We start from the raw sequence: 25,136 nt of genomic DNA, 5'->3' as shown, positions 1-25,136 counted from the left end.
TGGAATGATAACTGTGGTGTCAATTTTTCTTTCTAGACTGGTTTTTATATTATACCTATCTCAGATTTTAATGTTACAGTTGGTTATAATACATTTATCTGGTGATGAGTAAGTTGAGAGATCAATTATCATTTGAAATTATTCGACTTGAATGTGCACATAAAGGAGTATTAATTGTGTCCAATCCTACTGTCTATTAAAATTATTTAACTATTGATCATCTTGATGTCGGTAGTTAAGTTTGATTCTATTATCTCACTTATTACTGTTATTTTTGTCTTACTTATTTGTCTCACTTGTTATTCTTGTTGAAATCTCTTATTACTTTTTATAATTTAAGTAATCTAATATTTTTGTTTGTTCTGTTACCTATAGTTGTATTGGTACTCTATTATTATGTGTGGTTTTTGAGAAATAACGTATATTAGTAATGTTTGTATTCGACGAAGAGTATCATTAATAGTATCATTCATGTTATAATTAGTCAATCGATTTACTTATGATTTAAAAATATGTAGGAAACCGACTGTAAATAAAACGCAGTAGCAAAAAAAAAGTTGTGGAAAAGTACTACACCAACATCAGTCGTGAAAGGTATTATATTGGTATGAGATATAAATTCAAAAACAAACAATATATAACATTTCATATTACATCATTTTATTGTTCTATTAAAATTTCTTAAAGCTTTGCTGTCGCGACTTAATCAAAGCAACCATATTAAAAAAAATGTATACAATAAAATTCCTTGTACACCTTAAAAATTTCTTCATCTAAAATATTAGTGTTTCGCAAAAAAAGAGTCGATCGAATAGCGTTAAAAATATTGTTATTAAAAATCACGGTACCGCTGATATATTAAATGAATAATTTATCAATTAATGCAATCCGCCTTACCAGCACGTTGATATGTACTCTAGATCTTTCGACCTATTTAAAAGCCATCATCAGGAGTTAAAATTAATACATTTAAAGTGAAAATTATAGTAGTAGTGAGTATACTAGTAGGAAAAAAAACATTGCTGCTGTTCTTGATCATCAAGTACGTTTTCCAGCTAGTGTCAACATACTGAATGAAGATAAATATTATTATTTCTTATTTTTGACACCATTTATAATGATACTGAATTTTATAAATCATTTTTAGTAAACGCAGATAAACTATTTTAACGAATAATAGGGCATTATCTGGTAAAGAAAGATGGTGAAATTATCAATGCTTTTTGGCAAATCGTTTTTCCTTTATGGGAAATTGGTAGTAAAAGGATGTTATATCTTGTTTTTAATAAAAGGATACGTTGATAAAGTATTGTTACTGTAATATGTGCGTAAAGATATAAGGTTTTCTTTTTCTACGTTAACGGTTCTTGCTAAAATTTCATCTATTGCGCATTACTAATAAGCAATAGCAATAAAACATAAACCGAAGGAATGGTTCTTTTCTACATTGGAAATTTCAGTTTTAAAGCATCGAAAATATACAATTAGTGTCCATTAAATTCTGTACGGTACGTTCAAAATAGAAGCAACAGTTTTTATTTTGTTATTGTCTCACGACGGTGTTTGGAATCTTACAATGTTGTAAAATTTCTACCTCTCGGCAAGATGTCCATGGTGTTTGGCGCATTTTCCCTATACAACTGATTCAGACAGGCCCGTGTCTCCCTTTTAAGGGGTTTGTCATGTAGTTTTTGATATCCCAGTGTTAGGTATTCATTTTCCAGAATACTATCGTTCGTTTCACGCTTTTATCCAAAAAAAACTTATGTCTTGTAGCATCGTTGTCGGTCATCACAGCCAACAATGTTTCTTTCCGTTTTCGATAACCTTATTGCAAACTTATTCACGTTTTCCACCAGAAGTAATAGTTGATCATCTTTTTTGTCAATTCTTTTCATATGCGTTCATCATAATCAATCTACTGCCGTAACAATTCAATGAGTCGCCCTTTTTGTAACCCTGAAGCAATAGGCATAACATAAGTATCATCACGTGGTACTGTAGGTAATACGTCACCGTTTATCCAATTTTGAAATTCTAGCGCATCTGGTTTGTTTGAACGATTTATGAAGTGGGGGCATACAATCTACTATCTTATAAATGTAGTATGCGGGTCTCCAACATGATGCAATCTTGGAACCGTCTCTCGTAGAAACTGTTCGAAAATCAAACCAAGTTTTCATCCAGCCTTCTCGACAATTTTTTATATTAGCTTGTCGTGGATTTTTATATTCAAGAAAAATAGCTACATCGTTTACTTTTTCACCATTTTATTTTTGTGTAATAGATATTCAGCATTCGTATTTTATGCTGTCAGATAATGAAACCGCTGACTATATTAAAGACATGTTTTCTTCTTATAATAATAAATAAAAGAAATAAAAGTGAATCAATTTGAAAAAAAAAATTATCAATTGTGTAAAACCAATATTAAAATAATAATACTTTTATTTATAATTTACCGTATTATATTCGTTAATCTGTGTTACAATTTAAAAAATTAAGTAAATTATAATTTTTTGTGGTTTCTGTTTCTGGTTTCAAGAGTCCTTCAGACTTCAGGAAATATTATGTATTCGGTTTAGGAAATCTATGAAGAATGTTAAAAAACGGAAAATAAGTATTATAATAAACACTAGTTAGTATTATATAAATAGTTAGTAGCAAAGAAGCTGGTGGATATGTTACATTATCAGTTGAACGAGTGTATCTTCTTAGTAATAAGTGAAGTGATTTTACTGATCGGGGAATGTTAAGGGTTAATGTTGAGGAATGTTAAGTAATGCAATATTAGAGTCGAAACGAATTTAATGTTAATAATAACTGATGTCATTAAAACGCTGATCAAGATTTCATTTTAATGAAATATAAACCAGAATTTTATTAATGATAAAGGCAAATATTTCCCCAAAAGATGTTTGTTAAATGGTTGGTGTGCTAATGCATTAAAAAGCGTGTAGAAATTCATTCCGAAAAGCAAGAATAGCTATTTTAACAATTTTTTAGTTCTGAATCATGCTGAAAAATATTCATTTATTGTAGGTCATATTCATATGACCGAAACAAAAAAAAAACCAGCGTTCACAGAAGAATATTCTAAAAGAGAAAACACAAGAATTTACTAAATCGATCGCACAGAAAAAGGATTTTTAGGAACTTTACAAATCAATAAAAAAAGGGAATTGATACGGTTTTAAAGAAAATATTCAATAATAATGTTAAAGGTTTACCCGACTCAAAAATAGGAGGTCATAATAAACTAATTGAAAAAAAATTATACCTATAAAAAATAATCTCGTTTTCCCTACTTAGAAATCTCATTAATATCGAAACTTAACAAACACTCTTTTCCTGTTTATAAAATTAAACTTAAGTAAAATGTTGGAGTTGCATATAGAATAAATGTAAAACCTACATACAAAAATCACAGCTTCGGAGCAAAAAACCCAACTCGAAAAACTAGAACAGCCACTAGTTAAGTTCTAATGTGGATCAGATTTTTGTGATAACTCAATCTGAAATCAAATGATCTCAAAATGATACGTGTTTAAAATACGACATAAATTTTGTTTGGCAAAGTGAATTAGTTGAGGAGAACCTTGAAAAATTAAAAAAAGAACCCAATAATCATTTGGCTAAGACAGAAAATCTTCAAAGCCTCAAGAAAGGAGATTCATTTGAATCTGAAAAAATATTAAACTTTAGGTAATTGCTTGCAACATGGAACAGATACTGACTTTACCTAAACTACCGTCTAATATAATGTATTCGTATTATAAATCAAATAATCTTAAACTACATAAATTTCAAGGAGAGGCATATTTATTATCTGGAATGAAATGTAGCTGGATGTAGAACTCAAGAATTTGGGTTTACTTAAGTATATTAACAAAAATATTAAATTCCCAGTTAATTAACTGTGATTAAGATCTGAGTTTTGCAGAAGACAGAACAAGAGTTTCTTTGCTAACAAAACAGTCTCTTTAATCACCAGTCACTACAAAACATATAGTTTCGATTTTTATTACCAGGGCATAAATAGTTGAAGAAAGATCCAGTATTTGGAATTTGTCGAGTGCACATTGAAAATTCAGTAAAGATTTTTTACTGATATCGACTAAATCATTGTGGCAGAAAATAGTAAAACAAAAATGTATACTTATTACAATGAATGCATTAGAATTTGTATCAGTATCCTTAATACTCATTCAAACTATTATAAGTAGAATGAAAGACAAGAAACTGAACTGGTTGAGCAGCCAAGAAATAAAAATACTTAAGAATGAACCTTGTATACGTTTTTAAAAATATCTGGCAAGAAATGAACATTTTCAATAGTTATCTTCGTAAAAGGTTACACGATAACTAACAGAACTAGCTGCTATTAAATTGACCGAGCTGTGACCTTAAGGAAATATTGTCAAAAGTAAGAGTTAAACCAATACGAGAATCAATGAAATTCATTCAAGGAGACGCAGATTTTTACAAATTTTACAAAATTATTACAAATTATCTTTTACACATTTTAACCTACAACAAAAAAAAGAGTGAAGTTTTACCGCTTATTTGGTAGGTTTTATTGATGATACTTCGATTTTGAATAAATGAACTCGAAATTTATTACTTAACATTTAAATTTTTTTCTAATAATAGATGTAATAATACATCTATTATTAACAAATTAATATTCTTCCATTGCACGGTTTTCAAAAATAATTTCAGTTTTTATAAATATATATTTTTATGTTTTTTAAAAAAAGAAATTGGCATTTCTCAAATATAATTATTATATTAAAACTAAACGAGTTATTTTACAGTAATTGCTTTTGTTATAAGAAGTATTTTAATGCTGACTAATTTCTATTTCACATTTTTAACTAAAACTTTCCTTTTCTGCAAATTAATTTTACGATAGAATTTTTGAAATTTTACATATTACATTTTTTAACTTATTAAATTTTCAAAATTTTTATTATTTAAAGATAATAAAAAAAATCGTGTGTTTATTTAGATAATAAAAATGTGAGTTCATTTACATATTATATTTTTATTTTATTTAGATATTTTGGTTTTAATATGTAATCATTTTTATGAACTCATTTTATAAAAACTGAATCACCGTATTATATTTATGTAGCTACATTTATAAAGCACATTTTTTAAAAGCATTTAACCAATGATGTTTAAAAACAAAATTCGATGTTTTCAAATGTTTGACGAAATTATTAATATAAAACAAATAAACTAGATTTATTTTATTTTTTTACTTTTAACTTATTGTTAATTTACGCTAATATATGATTGTAAAAAGCGGTCATAAACATTAAACGCTATTTTCTCGAAAAGTATAGTGTAACGATCGACTCCTTAATGTATACTAGGTCCAGTTAAAACACATGTTTCTTCCGTTGATTATGTAATTCTAATTTTTTTGCATTATGTTTTTTTGGCTAGATGTAACATGAAGTCAGTAGGTTCGGCTTTTCCTCAGAAATAACACCAAAGAAAGAAGCCGTAGTAAATTTTTTGTTAAAGAAACGAGCATGTGCTATCATGCTCTCACGCCCGCGCATGACCAGGAATGACCCGTAGAGCCGGCGGTCGAGAGCACAAACTACTATGACCTCCACCTCACTCACTATTGCTTTCACACAGCTTGACATACAGTGAGCCCACCGTTACCAGGAGAAGCTCGAGTTAAACGGTATGATGATATTACCTTTTCGGCCAAATCGTGTCTGACTCTTTGACACGAGCATAGTTTTGACTCATTTGACCTACTACTAGAACCGTAGTTTTATCGGTCTTGATCTGTAGATTTCTTTTATGAAGAAAAATCTTCCTCTCTGCAGTGTCAATGAAAATCTACAACATAATATATCACTCCTGTATCTGTAATTTAAATTTAATCACGTTTTACAAAAGCAGTTTCTATCAGAAGAGTAAAAGCACTTTCATTGTTTTCTTTACATTATATTTATAAAGACCTTTTCATTTTTATTTATTTAAAATTAGTGTTTTACGTCAGAAATATTTTTCATTAAATCAAATTTTCTGCCGAAATGTTATTTTTACACCGATTCAGTACAAATCTAGAAAATAAATTTAATTTAATTACAAACTAATATTTAATCGATGAACGTATACATAATTACCTCTGACGGATCGAGGAAGTTTCTAGTCTTAATATATGAAAATAGAACTAAAAAATGTCTCGAGGAATTTAAAGAACGGTGATTTAGTGAAATCATAAAATCATTAGTCCATTCTAATACGTTTTAACGTAAGGAAAAAGCGGATTAAATGACTGATTTTAATTTTAATTCGGCTAGAGTTGAAAAGGCAAAGTTATGCTCTGTGTTTAATAAACGGAATATTTTTTTTCGTTTTCTTTGTAAATGCTTTATTTGAAAAATATCGAATGTGTATGGTTGCATTAATAGATCAATGTATAGTAAGTTATCTGAATGAGAAGATCAGTTTGCTTAGTAAATTACGCTAAGGCCGCACCTAAATATACAAACTATTTATTCCTAATTATATCACGAATAAATTGATTATTAGTTCTTTTGATCTGAAAGGGTTAGGAATTTGGTTTCATTTTATAGGAAGAGTAAGGAAGGGATAAAAAGGAAAAGGAGGGGTCATTTAATTTTTTAGTATTATTACGTTAATCAAATGAAAATATTATTTATCAATTAGATTTTAAAAGTTGGTAGAAATATCGACACCAATTTTATCCCATTATTATAACATGGTCATAAGTAATTATTATTATTGTTATTATTATTATTGTATTATTGTTTGTAATATCATTATCTGTGAACACTGTAATCCAATCTGCCAAACGGACTTGAATATGTCACCGAAGTATATTGAATATTTCTCTTGGTACATTTTATGGATATTATTTTATAAATGTTGTGTAGTACCGTATGTTAACTTTTATTCATACACTTGTATTAATCTGTCAAAAAATTCACTATTCTTTTTTAATTAAACGGCTCCATTAGCCATGAGATTCCATTAGATAACCAAGATACTTGGACGGCCAAAATAAATATATATATATATACCTACGTAAACATCACTAATCTCAAAATTATTAATTACATTTCTGAACAGGAGGAAGCGTGTATGAAAGGTAGTTGCAAGAATTTGCTATTTTCCTTTTAGTTTAACATTATTGTATTGTTAAAATTAAATATGTGAATATGAATTTTCGGTTAAAACCACTGCATTAAATATTTCTAAGTTAAAATAATGAATAATTTAAGTGAATTTCCAAATTACCTCATTTATTTCTTTGTTATGTATCTTAATTGTAATAGATGCAGACGACTTGGTGTGAGACAATTCACTCTTAAATTTATCCCTCATAGAGATATCCGCAATTATTTATTCTAAATGTTTTAAAAAAAAAAATTGATCCTGATTCCCTTAGTTTGTTAAGAGACAAGCAAAAAGAAGGCAAGATAAAGACGTTAACTCCTTTTTCGAAATTAGCGATCCTTGCACTTTAACGTACTTTTTGAACTTGCTGTTAACATTACTTAATACTACGGAGAAAATATTATTCTTCTATATATTGTTATATTGTTTTTTTCTCAACGTCATCCTTACGAGATTACACTGAGTAATCAACGACTAAAATCTACGTAATTCTTTCACAATATCATTTACCAAATATATTCCATATTAACACTTTATTTTAATTTTGTGAATATAAATGGATAATATTAAGCAGCTCACTTGTAAATTAACGACCTCACGCTCTCTGAACGACATTTATTTGAAAAAACTATAGTCATATTGAGCACTGAAAGGCTTTTAACATTTATTATTCCATTACCCGACTTCCAGATATCATGAGACCTAATAAAAAAATTGAGTAATAAAAGATTTTTAAAAATTGTTTGTTGGAGTCTGAACTCTTTCAGACTTGATTACCTTAATTATCTCATCTTTATCCTTATCCTATTATCATCATTAAATAAAATATTTATCGGTTAGTAACAATTATGAAGTAAACTTTAAATTAACGAGTGATTTTAAAATCACCGGCACTAAAACCATCTCTGCACCGAATGTTTGTGTACTTATTATTAAAAGATTTAAGACAGTAGATAGTAAAATACTGTATATTTGTAAAAGATTAATGTAGACTGTTCAATAAACCTAGTATATACAAAGTACATTAGGTTCTTAGAAAACTAATATTTAATTCATTGTAAAATTGAATTACTGGGAAATGTACTTTTCAGTAATTATTTATAATAATCGATAATTAGTAAGTAATGAGAAAATAATTTAGCAATGAGAAAATAATTTTTTTAGTGTTGAAAAATTAAATGTGAAAAACAATATTTTTTTCTAAAATTAAGGAACTGAGTTATAGAATAACGGAAAGAAGTACGAATAACACACGTATTAAGTCCGGATAAAAATTTTAGGTCTTCGTGTGGGCTGTTTATTAATGGTTATGTTATAAATATCAAAAAGTAGCGTTGTGTTAAGTTTAATTTTCTTGTTTCGAATAAATAATGCAATAGTAATCATGAATACAAAAATATAAATAGGGACCTGCATACTCATATGAAATTCGAGTTACTGTTCAATTGTAAATAATGACCGTATCGCATCATTCAAGATTCGTACCGTATCTTTGCGATGCAAAAATATTTAGTGTAGTCCATTATGGCCTCCGTTAATTTAGTAAGTAATTTTGTAAGTGCAACCGGAGTTAATGGTTTTGTTTCTCTAAAATACCGTTTAATCGTATCTAGCGATTGTACAAATTGTCAAATGTAATGCACTGTAATAAAACATTTACGATGTTATCACCATATAAAACAATTTTGAATTACGTCTTCAATTTTTACATAATACTTTGGCTGTAGTATAAATGTAAAAATATTATCTGTGCATTAAAGTTCCGTTAATGAAGATCTCATTCAATTTAAGGATAAACTTATAGCAAAATAAAAACTAATAAACTTAATTAAATGTGAAATACATGATGTTTTAGTAGTATTTTATTTTATATATTTATATTCGCTTAACACAGTTAGTATATTAAACAATCATTAAATTTCAATTCTTTCGTCAACAAATATCTATAAATTAATTCCTAAAAACTTAACAAAAAATTTTTCCGATCAGTAACTTTACCGAATGACTAGAACGTTTTTCATAAACCACATACGGGAGATAGGGTTTTCCCTGAATTATTACAGGCATCGACTACTAAGGTCATTAGCCCTCGTCACATTCTTAAAGGAAATTAGTATCACCATCAGGATCGTCATATGTAAGGATGTAAAGGGCCCTTACATTTTATTTAAAAGCACAAACTACACAGAACATTAAAACACAAATAACAAAGACAAGCACACCACTTACGAGGTATAAAGGGCCGCGATATTAAAATTTGAGATAAGGTTCTCAAAAAACCATGAAATTAAAAATACAAGTTATCAATACCATTATCTTCTTCTACCTGTCTCGATATTTGTTAATTTTAGCACCCTCGGGGCGACCAGAACCACCGTTAAGCAGAATATCAGTCGCGCCAGGATGCCGTGACAGTTGACTTTCCATATAAACAGGCTACAGGCATGCATTGCGCCCACCCATAGCCTCGCCCCCTCAGTCCACCCTTGAGGGTCCCCATGCCATCATTGGACACACCCCGACTCACTGCTCTTGAATGCAGACAAGCCAGGGTGGCCTAGGCAAGAGGGCTACCTCCCGTCACTATACGTGCCACGTTTCGAGACTCCCATATATGGATGAAACTACCTCTTAGAGACGCTTTAACACAGCTTTAAAATTTCCATTTTTATAGACTTTTAAGAAGTCCACTGGATAGATATTTTTAAATGTTTTGCCGATAAGGGATCGTTATATTAATTTATTAAATATTCATATTTATTAACTGCAATAAAATTGGTTCTTCAAATAATTTATTTAATTCTCGTATTTAGATAACTTTTAATGTATTAATTATCGTTAATAATACTGAATTTAAAAAAAAATTCTTATGTGTTTTGTGAATATCTTATGTTGGCAATAAGTGTACGAAAAAACTTTTAATTTTCCCCCTAATTTAAGGAAATATTTTATTAATATAATATTTTGAGTATTTAGTACAAGTATTTTAATTTAAAAAAAGAAAATTATAAGTTAATCCACAGCCTGAAGCCCTAAATGCGAAGAAGATGAATCTGTTTTTTTCTTTTTGTTTATTGAAAAAAAAAAAAAAATTAACATAGCCGGTTTGTTAGATGAGAGTTAACAATTTTTAAAATTTAAATATATTAAAATTTTTATTATTATTATTATTTATAGCATACGTTTTTAACTTAAATAACTTCTAAATACACACGCGCGCCCGCGCACGCGAGCGTATATATATATATATTCTTTTGTCTATTTTGAAACAAGGAATCTAATCTATTTCTTTCGCCAAATAAAAATGTGTTTGTGATTTCAATATCTGAATGTAAGTAGATTCATTCACACTTTTATTTACAAAAGTATATAACTATCACTGTAGAAGGAGAACGTATTTTACTAGTATCCTCTTTAGCCTTCTGCAAATATGTGCTCTGGATCTGATAATAACTTTAAAAAAGAAATAATAATTTCTTTTCTTACCATAATAATTAATAATTTCTTCGTCATACCATATTATCACAATTTGTTCAACCGTTAAATTATATGATTTTATTAAAAATCAAATCCTGATATCTCTTATTTCTTATACTTCTAAGCACGGTTAATATTAACATTTTTGAATACGTTTTGAAATTATCTCCTTTTAAACGGTTTTCAGTTATCAAATTAATTAAACCGCCACATTGGACCGATACTTTTCTCTCCGAATCGTTACGATGTAATATTTTTTTTACAGACAACTAACTACCTATTACCAGAAAGGAGCTTAACAATACAAATTACAACAGCTGCATTTAGCTTGGTCGTAGCCTACATCCTGCAATCCGGCTTGTAGTAATAATCTTCATAAAAACATTCATAGCTATTGTGTATATTAAAAAAATGTGATATTAAGAGAAAAAAAGATATCGTTAAATAGTACTGTACTTTAAAATAAAGAACGAGCTAGGAAAGGTTTTAAACAAAATGAAATTACCAAGAGACAATAATACGGTACAAGTAATAAAACAAGAGGTTATCCTGATGTCGCACAATTAACTTGATGTGCTAATGTGGGAAGGGCGATGTCATGACTCGTGTTTTAATGGCGTATATTTTCTACAATATTAATATCTATTTCTCCCCATTCCTCGTCATAATAACTATACCATAACAGTAAATTCTGCAAGTAACTTATGACTGCTAAATTATTATGTTCAATGTTGACGTATGTAGTCTATTATTTATTCTTCGGAGCGAATTTTTAAATAAAAATATTAAATCTAACTAGTGTGTTATGAAATAATTAAATATCGATTTGACTATTGTTAGATTAAGACGTGTTAGAAGTTTTGATTAATTATCAAAATTAAGAATGTATTCTTTTTCTAAATATTATAATGATTTTTAAGAGCTAAAATATTATTGTAATATAATTCGAGTATTAATAATATAAAAAAGGCGCAAAAAAATTTATTGCTAGAAATATTCCGATATACTACGTTAATTTTTATTCTTAAAACTACGCATAAACAATCCATATGATATAAATTTGAAAATTAAAATGCAAATGTGTAAGTATAAACTTGAATGAATGGATAGATTATATTTACGGTACATGAATGAATGACAACTTTCATAACTTCTAATGAAAGTTATTTTAATCGAACTGGTTTTTAGTAAAATAAGTTGTTTAATGTATTTCTTATAGTTATTAAAGTATGCAGAATATTTCATGTTAATTTATAAACAGTTTTAATTGATTATTTTTCCTTATGTGGAATTATGGAATGCTTTCACTCGATCCGGCTACTCTGATTATCTTCGAAAACTTTCAATTATTTTTATTTTCATAACATAATCAATTATGGACCAAGATAAGAAACTTTGTGAACACAGAAGTTTTAATCAATTAAATAAAGTTACTTTAAAAGTTACTGATAATAAAAATAATTTTCATCAAAAATGTATAATGTAATTTAAACCTATCGGTAGTGTACTGCGGAGCCGTAATTTTTACGCTACATGCTCCGGTTTAAATCCAGTTAAAATTTTAGTTAACTCTAGTAGCACTTAAGGTATTAAATTCTTGTTACTAGTTTACTTTAGTAACAGTTGCTGATTAACTAACGGAATTGTTTCAGACCGGTCGTTAAAACTGGACCGGTTCAGTTGCCGAATTGAAATTGAGCTTGCAACCTATTTTAAGTTAATATTATCTCAAAAAATAAAGAAATCTTCTTCAGCTATGAAGATAATAAATAAGAGCAAAACCTTAGTGAGTTATTTCATTATTAATTTTTTGCAGGTTTATTTTAATTAATTAAAACGGTTATTAAAGAATATAAAGAGAAATGTTAATGGCAATATTTCCTCGGACTCTATTCAACTATCATTCCAGACTATGAAACAGAATTAAAACGAGTAAGCAAAATCCTGGAGAAGAATGTTAGTTTATTCCGACAATATATTAATAAATAAAATAATTTATCTTCTTAAAGTTTATGTTAGTTTCTTTAAGTTTATTTATTTAAAGTATTGTATTTTTCAAAGTATTTGGACATAAAACAGATGCGGGCATGTTTAGCAAAAAAAGATCTCATGTTGCAACTTTATCAATAAATCGAGTGTTTTTTTAATTTCTTAACTAAATTTTCATTTAACATATCATTTAACGGTTACTTTATTGCTACGAAGTATAATAAAAACAGAAGTTGAGCTATTATTATAAAGGGAACGCCTTTTTATTGCTGTCCAATTAAGTTTTATCCGATTATTTGCTTTTTGTAAAATGTCATCAAATGAATAAAATTCCTATAATCCACCTCTTTATGGGTTATTTGTGATTTTTTTATCCATACATCGATATACTCTTCATCTCTTTTATAAGCACACATTTAAGATGTATATTTATTATGATGATAAAAGTAGATATTCATCGAGACTAAATATTTTTAAAAAATACAATTAAATCCAGTGCATTGAAATACTGATATATGAATGATTATTATAAGTTCGATCTGTTCATTGTAACGACCGGCTTCTCTACGAAGTCTAGGCAGCAAAGAACCAGTGATTACAAAATAAATGCCTTGTTTACCCTCATGAGTAGAATTTCTTATCTTCCTTCTTCAGTAAAAGTCATAATTTACACTCTATTGATTAACTTATTAGTCTGATAAAAACGTGAAATATAATATTATTAGTAGAATAAAAATTCACCATGACCGAGTAAAAGTCATTCCTTAACTAAGACTCCTAGCCGGAAGTGATTAAATGTATTATTGAAGTTAAAGAGACAGTGAACATAATAAAAATGGCAGTAACCATCATTTTATTGTAGTTTAGTTTTACATTAACGTTGTAAATATCGTACCGTTTTTAGACTAGCAGTTTTCTTACTGTGTTGTAGATTTTATTGTGGGTCTGTGGAAGGAAAATAGAAATGTTTTAAATTTGTTAAATGAATGTCTCTCATTCAAGTATCTGATCTCTTCTAGTGTGTGTAATTTACAAATGATCTGGGCTCTAAAAATGAAATTCAAAAATCTATTTATTTAATTAGTGTTTAATTCCAAAAATTAAATCCTAAGTTTAATTTTTAGAAAACTTTCAGTATTGACTTAATCTTATGAAAATTAAAATACTCATATATTTTTTAAACATCTTTAGTTAAGAAGTTATTTTTTCAGGTAATACTAGGTACAACATTCTCTTTTCAGGTACAGATCTTATCAGTTTATAAAGTGAGAAACGGTACCTATCGAACTAATTATACATAAAATTCTGTTCCTTATTTTACAAAAGTTATCATTAAATTAATAAAAAATTACAAATTAAATGTCTGCCTTTTCTTTGACATTAAATATTTATCTTTTAATCCTTTGGGTTTAAGAATTTGTAAAATAGTTTGGTCGATTGATATCAAGAAAAGATAATAATTTTAAATGGAAACTAGTACAACGTTTGGTTTACAGGCTGCGGCAGATAACGTGACTCAGATTTCACTAACGTACAACATAAAGTTTATTTATTTTGATCTTTTTTAAAGTCTTGCTTGTACTCGTTCAAAGAATAATTGTTTATCTTTTACAACACCGTGAGAAGAAACCGGTTGTAAGGATTTAAACCCGGGTACGCAGCGTGAACTGTTACAACGCATATCTTTCGCCATTGTCATGTTATAAAGTTCATTGTGGGAGAAAAGGTTTTTGTTATACTATACGGCTTTCAGTCTGAGGTGTTAAAAATTACTCTTCTACGTAATACTTAGATTGCAAGATAGTGTTTTCCACCTGCTTTAATGTCTTTAAACAAGATGTTTAAATTCATATATAAAAGAGACTGACAAATTTATAAGAAGCGATCATTTTAATAATTGTCAGATTAAAGGTAAATTTAGGTGCAATAAATTTTACATTAAAATACGTAATTCTCTAATACATGGACGTTATAATGTGTAGTTTTATTTATTTTTTTAATTGAAGTGTAAAAATTATAGCATTTTACTGTCTGTAAGGATTTCTTATCTTTTAAAACAAAATTTATTATTCACGTCCTTCTTCAATAATATTAAATACCTAATAGTTTTCTTAATTTTCGTAATATTTTGCACTGTTTAATTTTATTACATTTGAATGAATCGATGCATACGAATATGCGAAAAACCACCACGTAATATCAAGGATATTTTTTAAAAAATTGAATTCACGCAACTACTGACTTGAAAATGTAGCTGACCAAATCAGTTATTATCAAATCCCCTGAAAAAAAGTTATGAAACTGTAGTTTGAGTTTTTGAACCTATTTAATAATTCTAATTAACAGAAACTGCTAATTAGGTCCTTTGGGAGAAAGAATTCCATCTATTTGATAATTAACAACATCAGTGTTATCACATTTCGTCATTATGTTCAAACGAGTTTAATCTTTTGATTTTAGGGTCGCAAAAATATTACTCAGTTGTCAAATGTATAGTCTATTGAAGGAAAATAATGTTTAAATGTTTTCTTAGTCACTTTGGAAGAGATTCTACATTATACATCTAAATAAATATTCATCGACTTCACTACCGTTTTTATACTCGAGCCTATCCTTTGTAAACGCTTAGATGCTTTCACATGAACATGAATGGCTATTCAGAGAGGTTGAGAAGTTAAAATTACGAATTTGTTACGTCACAAAGTATTCCCCATCCTCGGGTTCTTTGGTTCTTTGAGTGGAGTTTGAAAGGGCGCATAGTTTCCTGAAGGTCCTTACTTATAATGCATCAAATTCCGACGATTTAAGAAAACTTAACCTATGATTCCGGATTCGTACACAAAAGTAGGACTGTGAAGTTATATTTTACAGCGCTAATAAAAAAAGTTATTATAAAAATTCTTATTTTATTTTTCATCAGTTACTTGACATAATACCAAATTTGTACCAGGCAACCAATAGAAAAAAATAAAAATTATATAAAATCTTCCAAAATTATAACTAATTTCAATAATTTAACTTATATTTTAATGTATAGATAAAGAAAATATTTATTATTAAGTAATTATACGTTTTTCTCATGAAATTTAAGTTGTTATTTAGATGTTCACAAGGCCAAGGTTTAGAGGTTAATGAGACCTCAAAACTCTTAACCTCTAAAGAAAATACTTTTCAACTAGATCGATGTTTCGTACAAAAAACGACTTAATCCTAATAGTCTGTTTTATTAAATAAGATTGTTCGTAATTGAGTTTAATTTTTAACTAGAAATTAAAAAATCCTTGTACTTTAATGCACTTTTGTGCATTATTCTTGTCACAATAATTAGGTTAACATGCATAAAAAGGGTATACATACATTCATTCTTTCTATTATTACAAATCAGTGGATGTAAAAAATGCTGAGCAAATATTGTTGTATCTGTATGCAATTTTGTTTTGTATGTATATGTTTACAATTTGTTTCACATGAGTTATGTTCAATAAATCTTAATATAAAATTAATAACGCTTTTTTTTCACCAATTGAAAATGTACACTTTTTTCTAATATTAATATATTTACCATATTATCATACACAATAACAATCAGTCAAATTAAACATCAGCACCTTTCCACTGTAACTAATATATTTGTAATTTAAATTTACTAAGTAGTTTTATTTCGAATAAAATCTAAAAAAAAAAAATGGTAAATTTTTATACATTATTCATTTATTTAGAAATTTTTCTGGAATGGTAAAATTTAAGGAATCATTGAAGAATATGAAAATTAAATGAATGATTATGACTGAATTACTCGTTTAACCTTTCTTTATTATTACAATTATTGACAATTACTTATCAATACTGATGTATAAACAAGTTCGTCTTTACTGAAGTATACAATTTATTACATACTAATCTTCACAGTTTATAAAATATTAGCGTACGTATGTGAATATTTCGTGTGTAGTGTAACTTTAAAGTTATCTGTACAGTTAAAAATATTATTTTCTATTTATTCTAAAGTATACTCTATCTCAACTCGCATTAACCCATCATATAAGGAAATACACAAATTAAGTTTATAAACTTATATGTACATCGTATTTAAATTAATGAAACTGGGGTTACGTGTAATAATAGGAAATTGTTAAATTCGTTTGGGTTGCTTTTATATACATATGTTTTGTATATATATATATATATATATATATATGTGAGTGCGTGCGCTTGTGTGCGCGCGTGTGTATAAAAATGATTTTAATTGAGCAAACTTAACTTATATACAATTCTATGTGTTCATAAACATATGTTAACTCAGAATGGTTTGGGAATAAATAATATTACAAATTAAATGACTGCAACAAAAACAATCTATAAATTAAAATAGTTTATTAAAACTTTTATTTGAGTAGTCACTAATCTTATGTTGATAGTCAACCGTAGATTATTTTATTTAAAAAAAAAACTTCTTTATATAAGGTTTACATAACCTTTTTTTTAATAATAATTCTATTATGTTGTAATCTTTTAAATTTGATCAACTTATCAATTGTAGATAGTAAACTATGGTGAAAACTTAAATATTAGATTATAATTGATTTATTTATTAGTTACTAGAAAAAAGCGCGTGTAACCTTTCCTAACATTTAAAAAAATGTATGAATTATATCGTAATTGAATATTGACTATCATGATATTGGTAAGTTACGATATTTGTTATCATCACTGATTATTTTTTGTTCTAATTGAAAACGTAATAACATAAAAAAAAAAAAATAATAATAATAATGAATTTTCTTTATTAAATAATACTAACCTTCTTCCATTCCTCTTTGAAGTTCACCGGATGAAAATTTTGGTAATGAAAATTTAATTGTATGTGTACTAAAAAACCTAGCGATTCTATCGATAAGTAAACTAGTCAATTTGTTTTCTTTCGCCTCTGAACTTCCCCCCGAAAGAATTGACTCAAGATCGTTTTCGGTTAAAGTCCTACCGTTTTCCGCACGATTTCCGGAATTATTATCACGTACTAGCGCCAAGTAATCAGTCAACGTAATTTGTTCGCTCCTGCCTGCTCGGTCCAGAATCGTAATAGCCTTCATTTTAAAACATGTCAAAAGTGAACCCTTTTTCGTACAATCGTCATATAATCTACCGGCAATCCTAAGGGCAGAAACGATACCGGAGAATTCGTCGTCGGTCGAGCCTTGCACGGCTACCCCTAGTACCACGAGTAAGAGTACACAGCACTTGAGCCACATGTTTCTTAGGAGGCGATAACTACACTAACGAGCCCGCAGAAATGCCCTTCTGTTTTTATACTGAACAAGTATATGTGTTTAGTTATCTGTCCCTAACTTATTCCTCGTTCCCGTTTTTAATCTTTCTTCTTGCTTCCTTCCACACTCCCCTTTCCATGACCTTTGGTTTCCGCGCTGCCGGGGAAGTAAGAGAGATAGAGGGGATCGAACCAATCAGGCCGCTTGTCGTACGTAGTACACTATCTTCTCCGCCTAATTAAATAAACACGGCCCGATTTCACATCGCAACAGGTTTCCAGAATGAAATCTATGTATTTTTGGTCATCAAATAGTTACCTAAAAGCAAAAAAAACAAGAAAATTACGGGGTTTACCTTCCTAATTTTAACTACTACTAAATAGCTTCTACATTTAATTTCACGCATTATAACACGTGCAGGATTTTTTCATGTAAATTTTATCGTATACATTATTATATTTAAGGGTTTTGATGTAGAGTACAATCATTTAATCATTGTTATTTTATAAACCATTACGTTGTATATGCTCACTAGAAATTTCACATGATATACAGTTTTCTTACAACCCATTTAAAAAAAAATAATTACAACTTTTTACTCTTTATAAAAAATCCTTTCATTTTTTAATTTTTTAAAAGTAATTTTGCTTCTTATTTTTACATTAAGAGTAAGTAGGCTTCTAATAATAAATTCTCGTTTCTAGACTTAACAAAAAAGTATAAATTCTGATGACAACCTGTTCGTTTTAGGACAGTATAATCTGCCAGAATTATTGTATAATGTGCCATTTTTCATCTGTGCAATGTTTAAAATTTAACTGACTAAAATATATTTATTCAACTTAATGTATATATATATATATATGTACATACATATTTTACAACTACTTTTTTATTACTCATTTATCTTTTAGATATTTTTACCTCAATATGCTTTCAGAATAATGTATTTTAAGTATGGAGTGGCTTTAACATTAAATTTGGATAAAAATAAGAAAGTAACAATTTTGTATAATCGTAAATAGCTTATAATTTACATAATCTTTTGTATTTATTGATTTTTTATTAAAACAGAATTTTTAAAATTTTTATTTAAAGATTTAAACTGTTTTCAATCTATATTTCATAATAATTATTTCTTACTCTTTCCTATTTTCAAAATCTAATCAATTAATAATCACGTGTAAAATCTGTTACTATTTTATGAAAGTGTGATACTCAAGTAATCAGCACGCAATTTTTCTCAAGTCATCTACTTAAAAACTAGAACGCAAATTACAAAGTTATTAAAATCGTATATTTAATTTTGTAAATAATCAATTTTTAAAATTTTAATCTAAAAAATTACGTTCTCGTAGAATTACAACATTTTAGAATAAATAATATAGAACACATTTAATTGGTACTGGAAAATAACAACGTATTTATAATAACTCAGTTTTTAAAAAGTACTAGAATAAATTCAAACTTACAACCTAATATTACTTCCAGTAAATTATAATTTTAAGAACATTTTACAACTTTAAGAACTATTTTACTTGGCTAAGGAAAGTAGAATTTTTTTTAATTTCTTGAATAACAATGTAATTGATTAATACTTTGATTATTTCTTAGCTTTTCATTGATTATAAGAGTACATACATTACTGATTTTAGTAAAAAACACAATTAAAATATATTTGCATGCACGATGTAGCAGTTTCCGTATTTCATATTTAAAACATAATTACTTTTATATTTCTTCTATATGTATGCTTTAAATGATACTACTCAGAACATTGAATGTTTTTTTAAAATCCAGAACAATTTTTATTAAGTAAGCGCAAAATAATGTAATTTTAACAGTTTTCAGTATCTGAAAAATTCAACATCTTGACGTAATATTTAATTAGGGTCCTGTGATACTTTCTTTAACCCAATACGTTTTAAATGAAACTCGTTCTTTTTTCTCATATAATATAAATGAGCTTTTACAGCATAACTTCAAAATTTTAAAGCATTAGCAACAACAGGCGAAGAAGTAACCAAATCTTTTCTATGAAAAATCTTATAAGTAAAAATTTATTTGTCATCATTTACCGACAATAGTAGGATTACTTTTACATCGCTAAACAATATTTTATTGAATAAATACACTCCGAATTAATAGAATGTTATTTAATATTAATCTACTGAGTAAATTATACTATTATTCTTTTTCCGGAATTGAAGACCATATTTTTATTCTTCACAGTACATATATGGTCAAAAATTTTATACTAAAATTTCTTTAAGATAATTAGTAAGGTAAAAGTTAATATCCAATATCGATCTTATTAATCTAATGTTTAGTTTATGTCAAAATGAGTAATAAAATTGGCGTATGATCTGTTAATTTCTTTTTCACTTGAATTTCTTCAAATAATTGTCTTAACTTGGCCTAAAGCTGAAAAACTTAGAAAATACAGATGAATAGTTTAAAAACCGTAGTCGTCCATTACGAAATAATATACTTCTGCTATGTGAGCTCTCTGTAAATGTATTCGATGCAAATCCAAAACATTCCTCAAAAGAAAGTTGTTGAAGATATTTTCTTAATTCACATATAATAAATTCACCATTCATTATCAGTAGATGATGGTAAAAATACAATTGTAGTGGTTAAGATCAGACCCAGCGACCAATTACTGTTGATGAGAATTAATTTTGAAGGAAAAAATAACATTACCTCTCTTCGCCAAACAATTGACGCAGGACTTTTGCTGCATTGAAAACCCACGGGCAAAAATAATCTTTACCTAAAGGCCTTTATGTCGATTGATGAACGCTTACATAGATGACACACAATATTAATGAGAAGTGGGGCAGATGTATGCTTGCTTATTATACTACCTAATAGAAAATTATTGCTTAGGAAAGCTTTTATTAGGGATTAATGTAAGTTAGAACATATTATCATAAATAAGTCTACATCTTATATAAAAATAATTATAATAACGCTGTTTAGAAGCGTTATTATAATTCAGGACTTAGAAAAAACATTAATGTTTTAGATATTAAAGGCTTATAAGCAAAATATATTCGTCCCTGATGTTTATTGATCTAATATTAAAATTCATTTATTATAGGAAACTGAGATATAACAGATAAATTAAATAATCCTTGGTTTTATTAGTATCTCTTTCTAAAATATGTGTTCTGCAAACGGCATTCTTTATACTGTACGTACACTTTTTGTGTGTGCAGAAAGGTTTTTTTGAAATTGATTTCAAACCTCAAGATTATCAGCTGAATCGTATTTTATGGATTGTTTTCTTGTATTAGCTATCATCTAAAATTGTAAACCTTCGAAATTTATTCACTAACTCTTGTTTGTAATTTAAAATTATTCAGATTAAGGTTATGTTTTATTATCTCCCAAATAGTTTTGTTTTACATGATTAGACGATAAACAATTCTCAGCAATTTCTTTTTTTAAATAATTTTTTTTACATTAATTGAAAAAAAAATTGATGTGAATACCACATGACTTCCTTGTACACCTGTTAAAATACATATACACATTTTTTGCTGCACTTCATTTAAAGTTATTTCATTTGAAGTGAGATACGATCCTCTCCAATTGTTTAATAAAGTGGACAATGAAATATTAGTTTTTAATAATATCAAATATTTGCACAATTATTAATACAACAATCTTACATGAAATATTAGGATACGGTAAAAGTCCCTTTCCTACTCGTATTACTAGATCAGTATTATTCATATCTTCATGAGTTGCTGATTAACAACAGTATCAGATTTTTGTTGCGTAGTATTAATAAAAGTTAATAATAATTAAACTATGCCGTTTAGTGAACTCCTGTATACTGCTTACAAATGTTAATTTTGACCTTACGGTGTAAAATATTCCGTTTTTATTATTTGGTGAATAATCAACAATGAAAAAAAAAAACAATCATACAGGAAAAAGAAAGATAACATGAAGAAATATATCTGAAAAAACGACAAGAAGATGAATATGAAGAGGAAGGAAATGTTAGAACAAGAGAAGAATAAGAAAATTAAGAAAAACTGAGAAATATAAAAAGGAAGAAAATGATACAACCAAAGAAATAGTAAAAACATTAAAAAAAGATGACAAATATAAAGAGGAAGAAAACGTTAAGACCAAGGCAGGAATACAAATATTAAGAGAGGATGATGAATATACAAAGAGAGGAAATTTGAAAACTAGAGAACGTGAACACAAATTAAGATCAGAAGAATTATATCAAATCAAAGAGCGATTAACGATTGTCAGCAGAAAACTAATAAACGAAGTGATGATCACCTCCGACTTGGGAGAATATTGTCCGACAATATCAGAGCAGTAATGAACTAAAAGATAATATTTTTTTTGCAATTTAATAACGATCAGGCATGTACGCCTAATTGTATATGTTGTTCTTGTGAGGGTCTATTTTTCAGCCACCCTGTAGTTAACTTTAATGTAGATAAAATTAAACAGTAATTCTGGAATAATTAAAACTAAACAGAAATTAAACTAGACAATCCAAAAACAATACGATACTAAATTATAATTTTCAATTAATATTAAATAATCAGATGCTTTACCAAATTTATTACATATACACATGTATAATAATAATGCCTATTAAATTGCATATACATATTTTTAAAAGTACATAAAATTTTACTTCACTAATAACCGCAGATTTTTTCATATAAAATTTTTTTATTGATATTCAATTATTATTTATTATAAAAGTTTTTTACAATCACGGGTTAATAATTATTAATAAATCGATATATTTAAATTAAAAAAAAAAGTTAAAAAAATTGAGATGAAGTCTGATTCGAACTCTGATTGGATTGAAGTCTAAGATCCAAATATTTCATTAATTAAAATTTTATTTTTACTATAACTCTGTAACCAGTGAAACTAACTACCACTTATGATATGTGGTTGAAAAGCTCTCGATGAGAATTTATTACTGTAGTTAATAAAAAGTCCAAAATCCAAATATTCTTGGATTTTGGTTCTGTAGATTGCAGTCAGAAAGGGGGGTGCACAACTTGATATTACAACAGTCCTAAATCCATAATTTCAACATCCTACTGCTAATCATTTTTGAGTTATTTGAGATACGTACATATGTACGTACTGACGTCAAGTCAAAACTAGTCAAAATGGATTCAGGGATGGTCAAAATGGATATTTTCGTTGAAATCTGAAAACCGGTGTTTTTCGCGATCACAACACTTCCATTACTTCGTATAAGGAAATAAAAATTACTCACATTTCAGAATCGTTTCGTTACAAATTTAATATGGCTGTACAGCTTTCAAACTTTATATTTGTTAGTTACTGTGCTGTCTGAATTTTTTTTGGAATGGTGATCTAATTCTTTATGCACACTGATAGCAATTTTTCCTGGCTAATTAAAAATCCCTTCATATTTCAAAATGGATTTTTTTTTATTTTGGATGACTGCATTTGATTTCTAAACGATAGTGTCTTTGGTACAAATAATGTTGCGAGATGGGTCAGCACGTTAACTGAAGGTGAATGTTCAGTATATGTTTTAAATAATTCAGTAACAACGCTATGATAACTTACCAGTCATCGCTTTACTGTGAAACATATGCCTAGATGGTATCCTGTTGAAGATACAAGGATAAATAAATATTATTTTCACTTTGGTTTGGTAGGCGTGTTGATAGATAAATTATCGGTTCAGGGAAGACAGTCGGAAAACAATTAACTCGCGTCGGTCTCCGTGGCGCGAGTGGTAGCGTCTCGGCCTTTCATCCGGAGGTCCCGGGTTCGAATCCCGGTCAGTCATGGCATTTTTCACACGCTACAAAAAATTCATCACATCCTCTAAAGCAATACCTAACGGTGGTTCCGGAGGTTAAAAAAAATAATGTCAGCAGTGACAGTTTATTTATGGCATGTAACATATGACTGAAATTTAATTATACTTGTAAATAAGTCTCCTGTTTATTTCATTTGATTCATTAAATTTATTTCATAAGTGTGATGAACCATTTCTAACCGCGGTAAATGAAAAGTATAATACTTTGAAGCCGAAATGGCACTTATGAAAAGTTACACTTTTCCAGTCAACGTGTTCTAGGTTAACGTGATCTATTTAAGATCGATTATTATTTTATACGATAACAATACGAAGAATCAGAAGACTTTAAAAATGATAATAAAAAAAACATGATATACACATTAATCGTGGCAGAAAATTGCCATGAACTAAAAATTCATTAATAAATTAAAAAATAATTTCCTTAGAAATAGCATCATGAATAAAATTCAATATAATAAACAGAGCAAGTCCAATTATAGAACTACTAATAAGCTTTCACGATCATACTATAATCATTCTGTTATCTATTACAACAGTAACAATTATAATAATAACAATAACAAAAAATAAAATATCAAACAACATACTAACAGAGAACCAAGCAATAGAAACAATTTGAACAACAATGCCTTGTAGTGTCAATGTCAATTGCCCTGCCCAGATGAATTATAATTATAGTATATAGATGAAAAAACTTTACAAATGAAATATTTAAACATATACTACCAAAAGGAACTCCCTCAGCTATTTCACCAATAATAATTTTAATTGAAACTGCAAGAAACATTATTCGACCAATTTCACTTTAGTAAATAAGTTATATCCAGCAATAAAAACAATAATTGAACTAAATGAAACAAAATAAATAATAACTGAATTAACTGAAGAAAATCAACAAGAAAATTTTTTAGAATTTATAAAATAAACATCACACTTACAATAATAACAATTTTAATTATCACAATAATCTCAAATTATTAGATTTAATTTATAATTTTGAAATATATATATATATATATATATTAATATATGGTAAAAAGTTAGATGTAAATATTAAATATATACATGTTATGGTTTATTTTTAATTCTTTTATTTTTATTTGTAACTGTACATATACTGTACTATTCATTATTACTTATGTATTTACGTTGACTACCAGTGGTTAAACTGAGTAATGCCGACTCTGCATTTATTTTTGGTTCCTGTATACCTACGTGAATTGTAGCCCAACTTAAGTCAACACTTATAAATGATTCATCGTGACTAACGTTGAAAGGAAAATTGAGTGTTTGTTCAAGACCTATAAATCTTACCCTATAAAATTTTTTTTACATTTAGAAATCAGACGTGCTTGATTGCTGACTCA

General features: G+C 27.8%; 1 protein-coding gene across 1 annotated transcript in view; it reads right to left on the bottom strand.

Annotated features, from left to right (window-relative positions):
• Positions 1-18,037, bottom strand: part of LOC142330472 (uncharacterized) — a 34,697-nt gene extending 16,660 nt beyond the window's left edge. Inside the window, exon 1 of the mRNA XM_075375733.1 lies at positions 17,441-18,037. Within this exon, the coding sequence (XP_075231848.1) occupies positions 17,441-17,888 (448 nt within the window). The 5' untranslated portion in view covers positions 17,889-18,037. The remainder of the gene's footprint in view (positions 1-17,440) is intronic.
• Between the last annotated feature and the right edge of the window lie 7,099 nt (positions 18,038-25,136).

This window comes from Lycorma delicatula, chromosome 1 (assembly GCF_047948215.1).
Source record: "Lycorma delicatula isolate Av1 chromosome 1, ASM4794821v1, whole genome shotgun sequence".
Taxonomy (NCBI): Eukaryota; Metazoa; Arthropoda; class Insecta; order Hemiptera; family Fulgoridae; genus Lycorma; species Lycorma delicatula.
The sequence above is the reverse complement of the archived record's forward strand: the minus strand, read 5'-3'. Positions and strand labels throughout refer to the sequence as shown.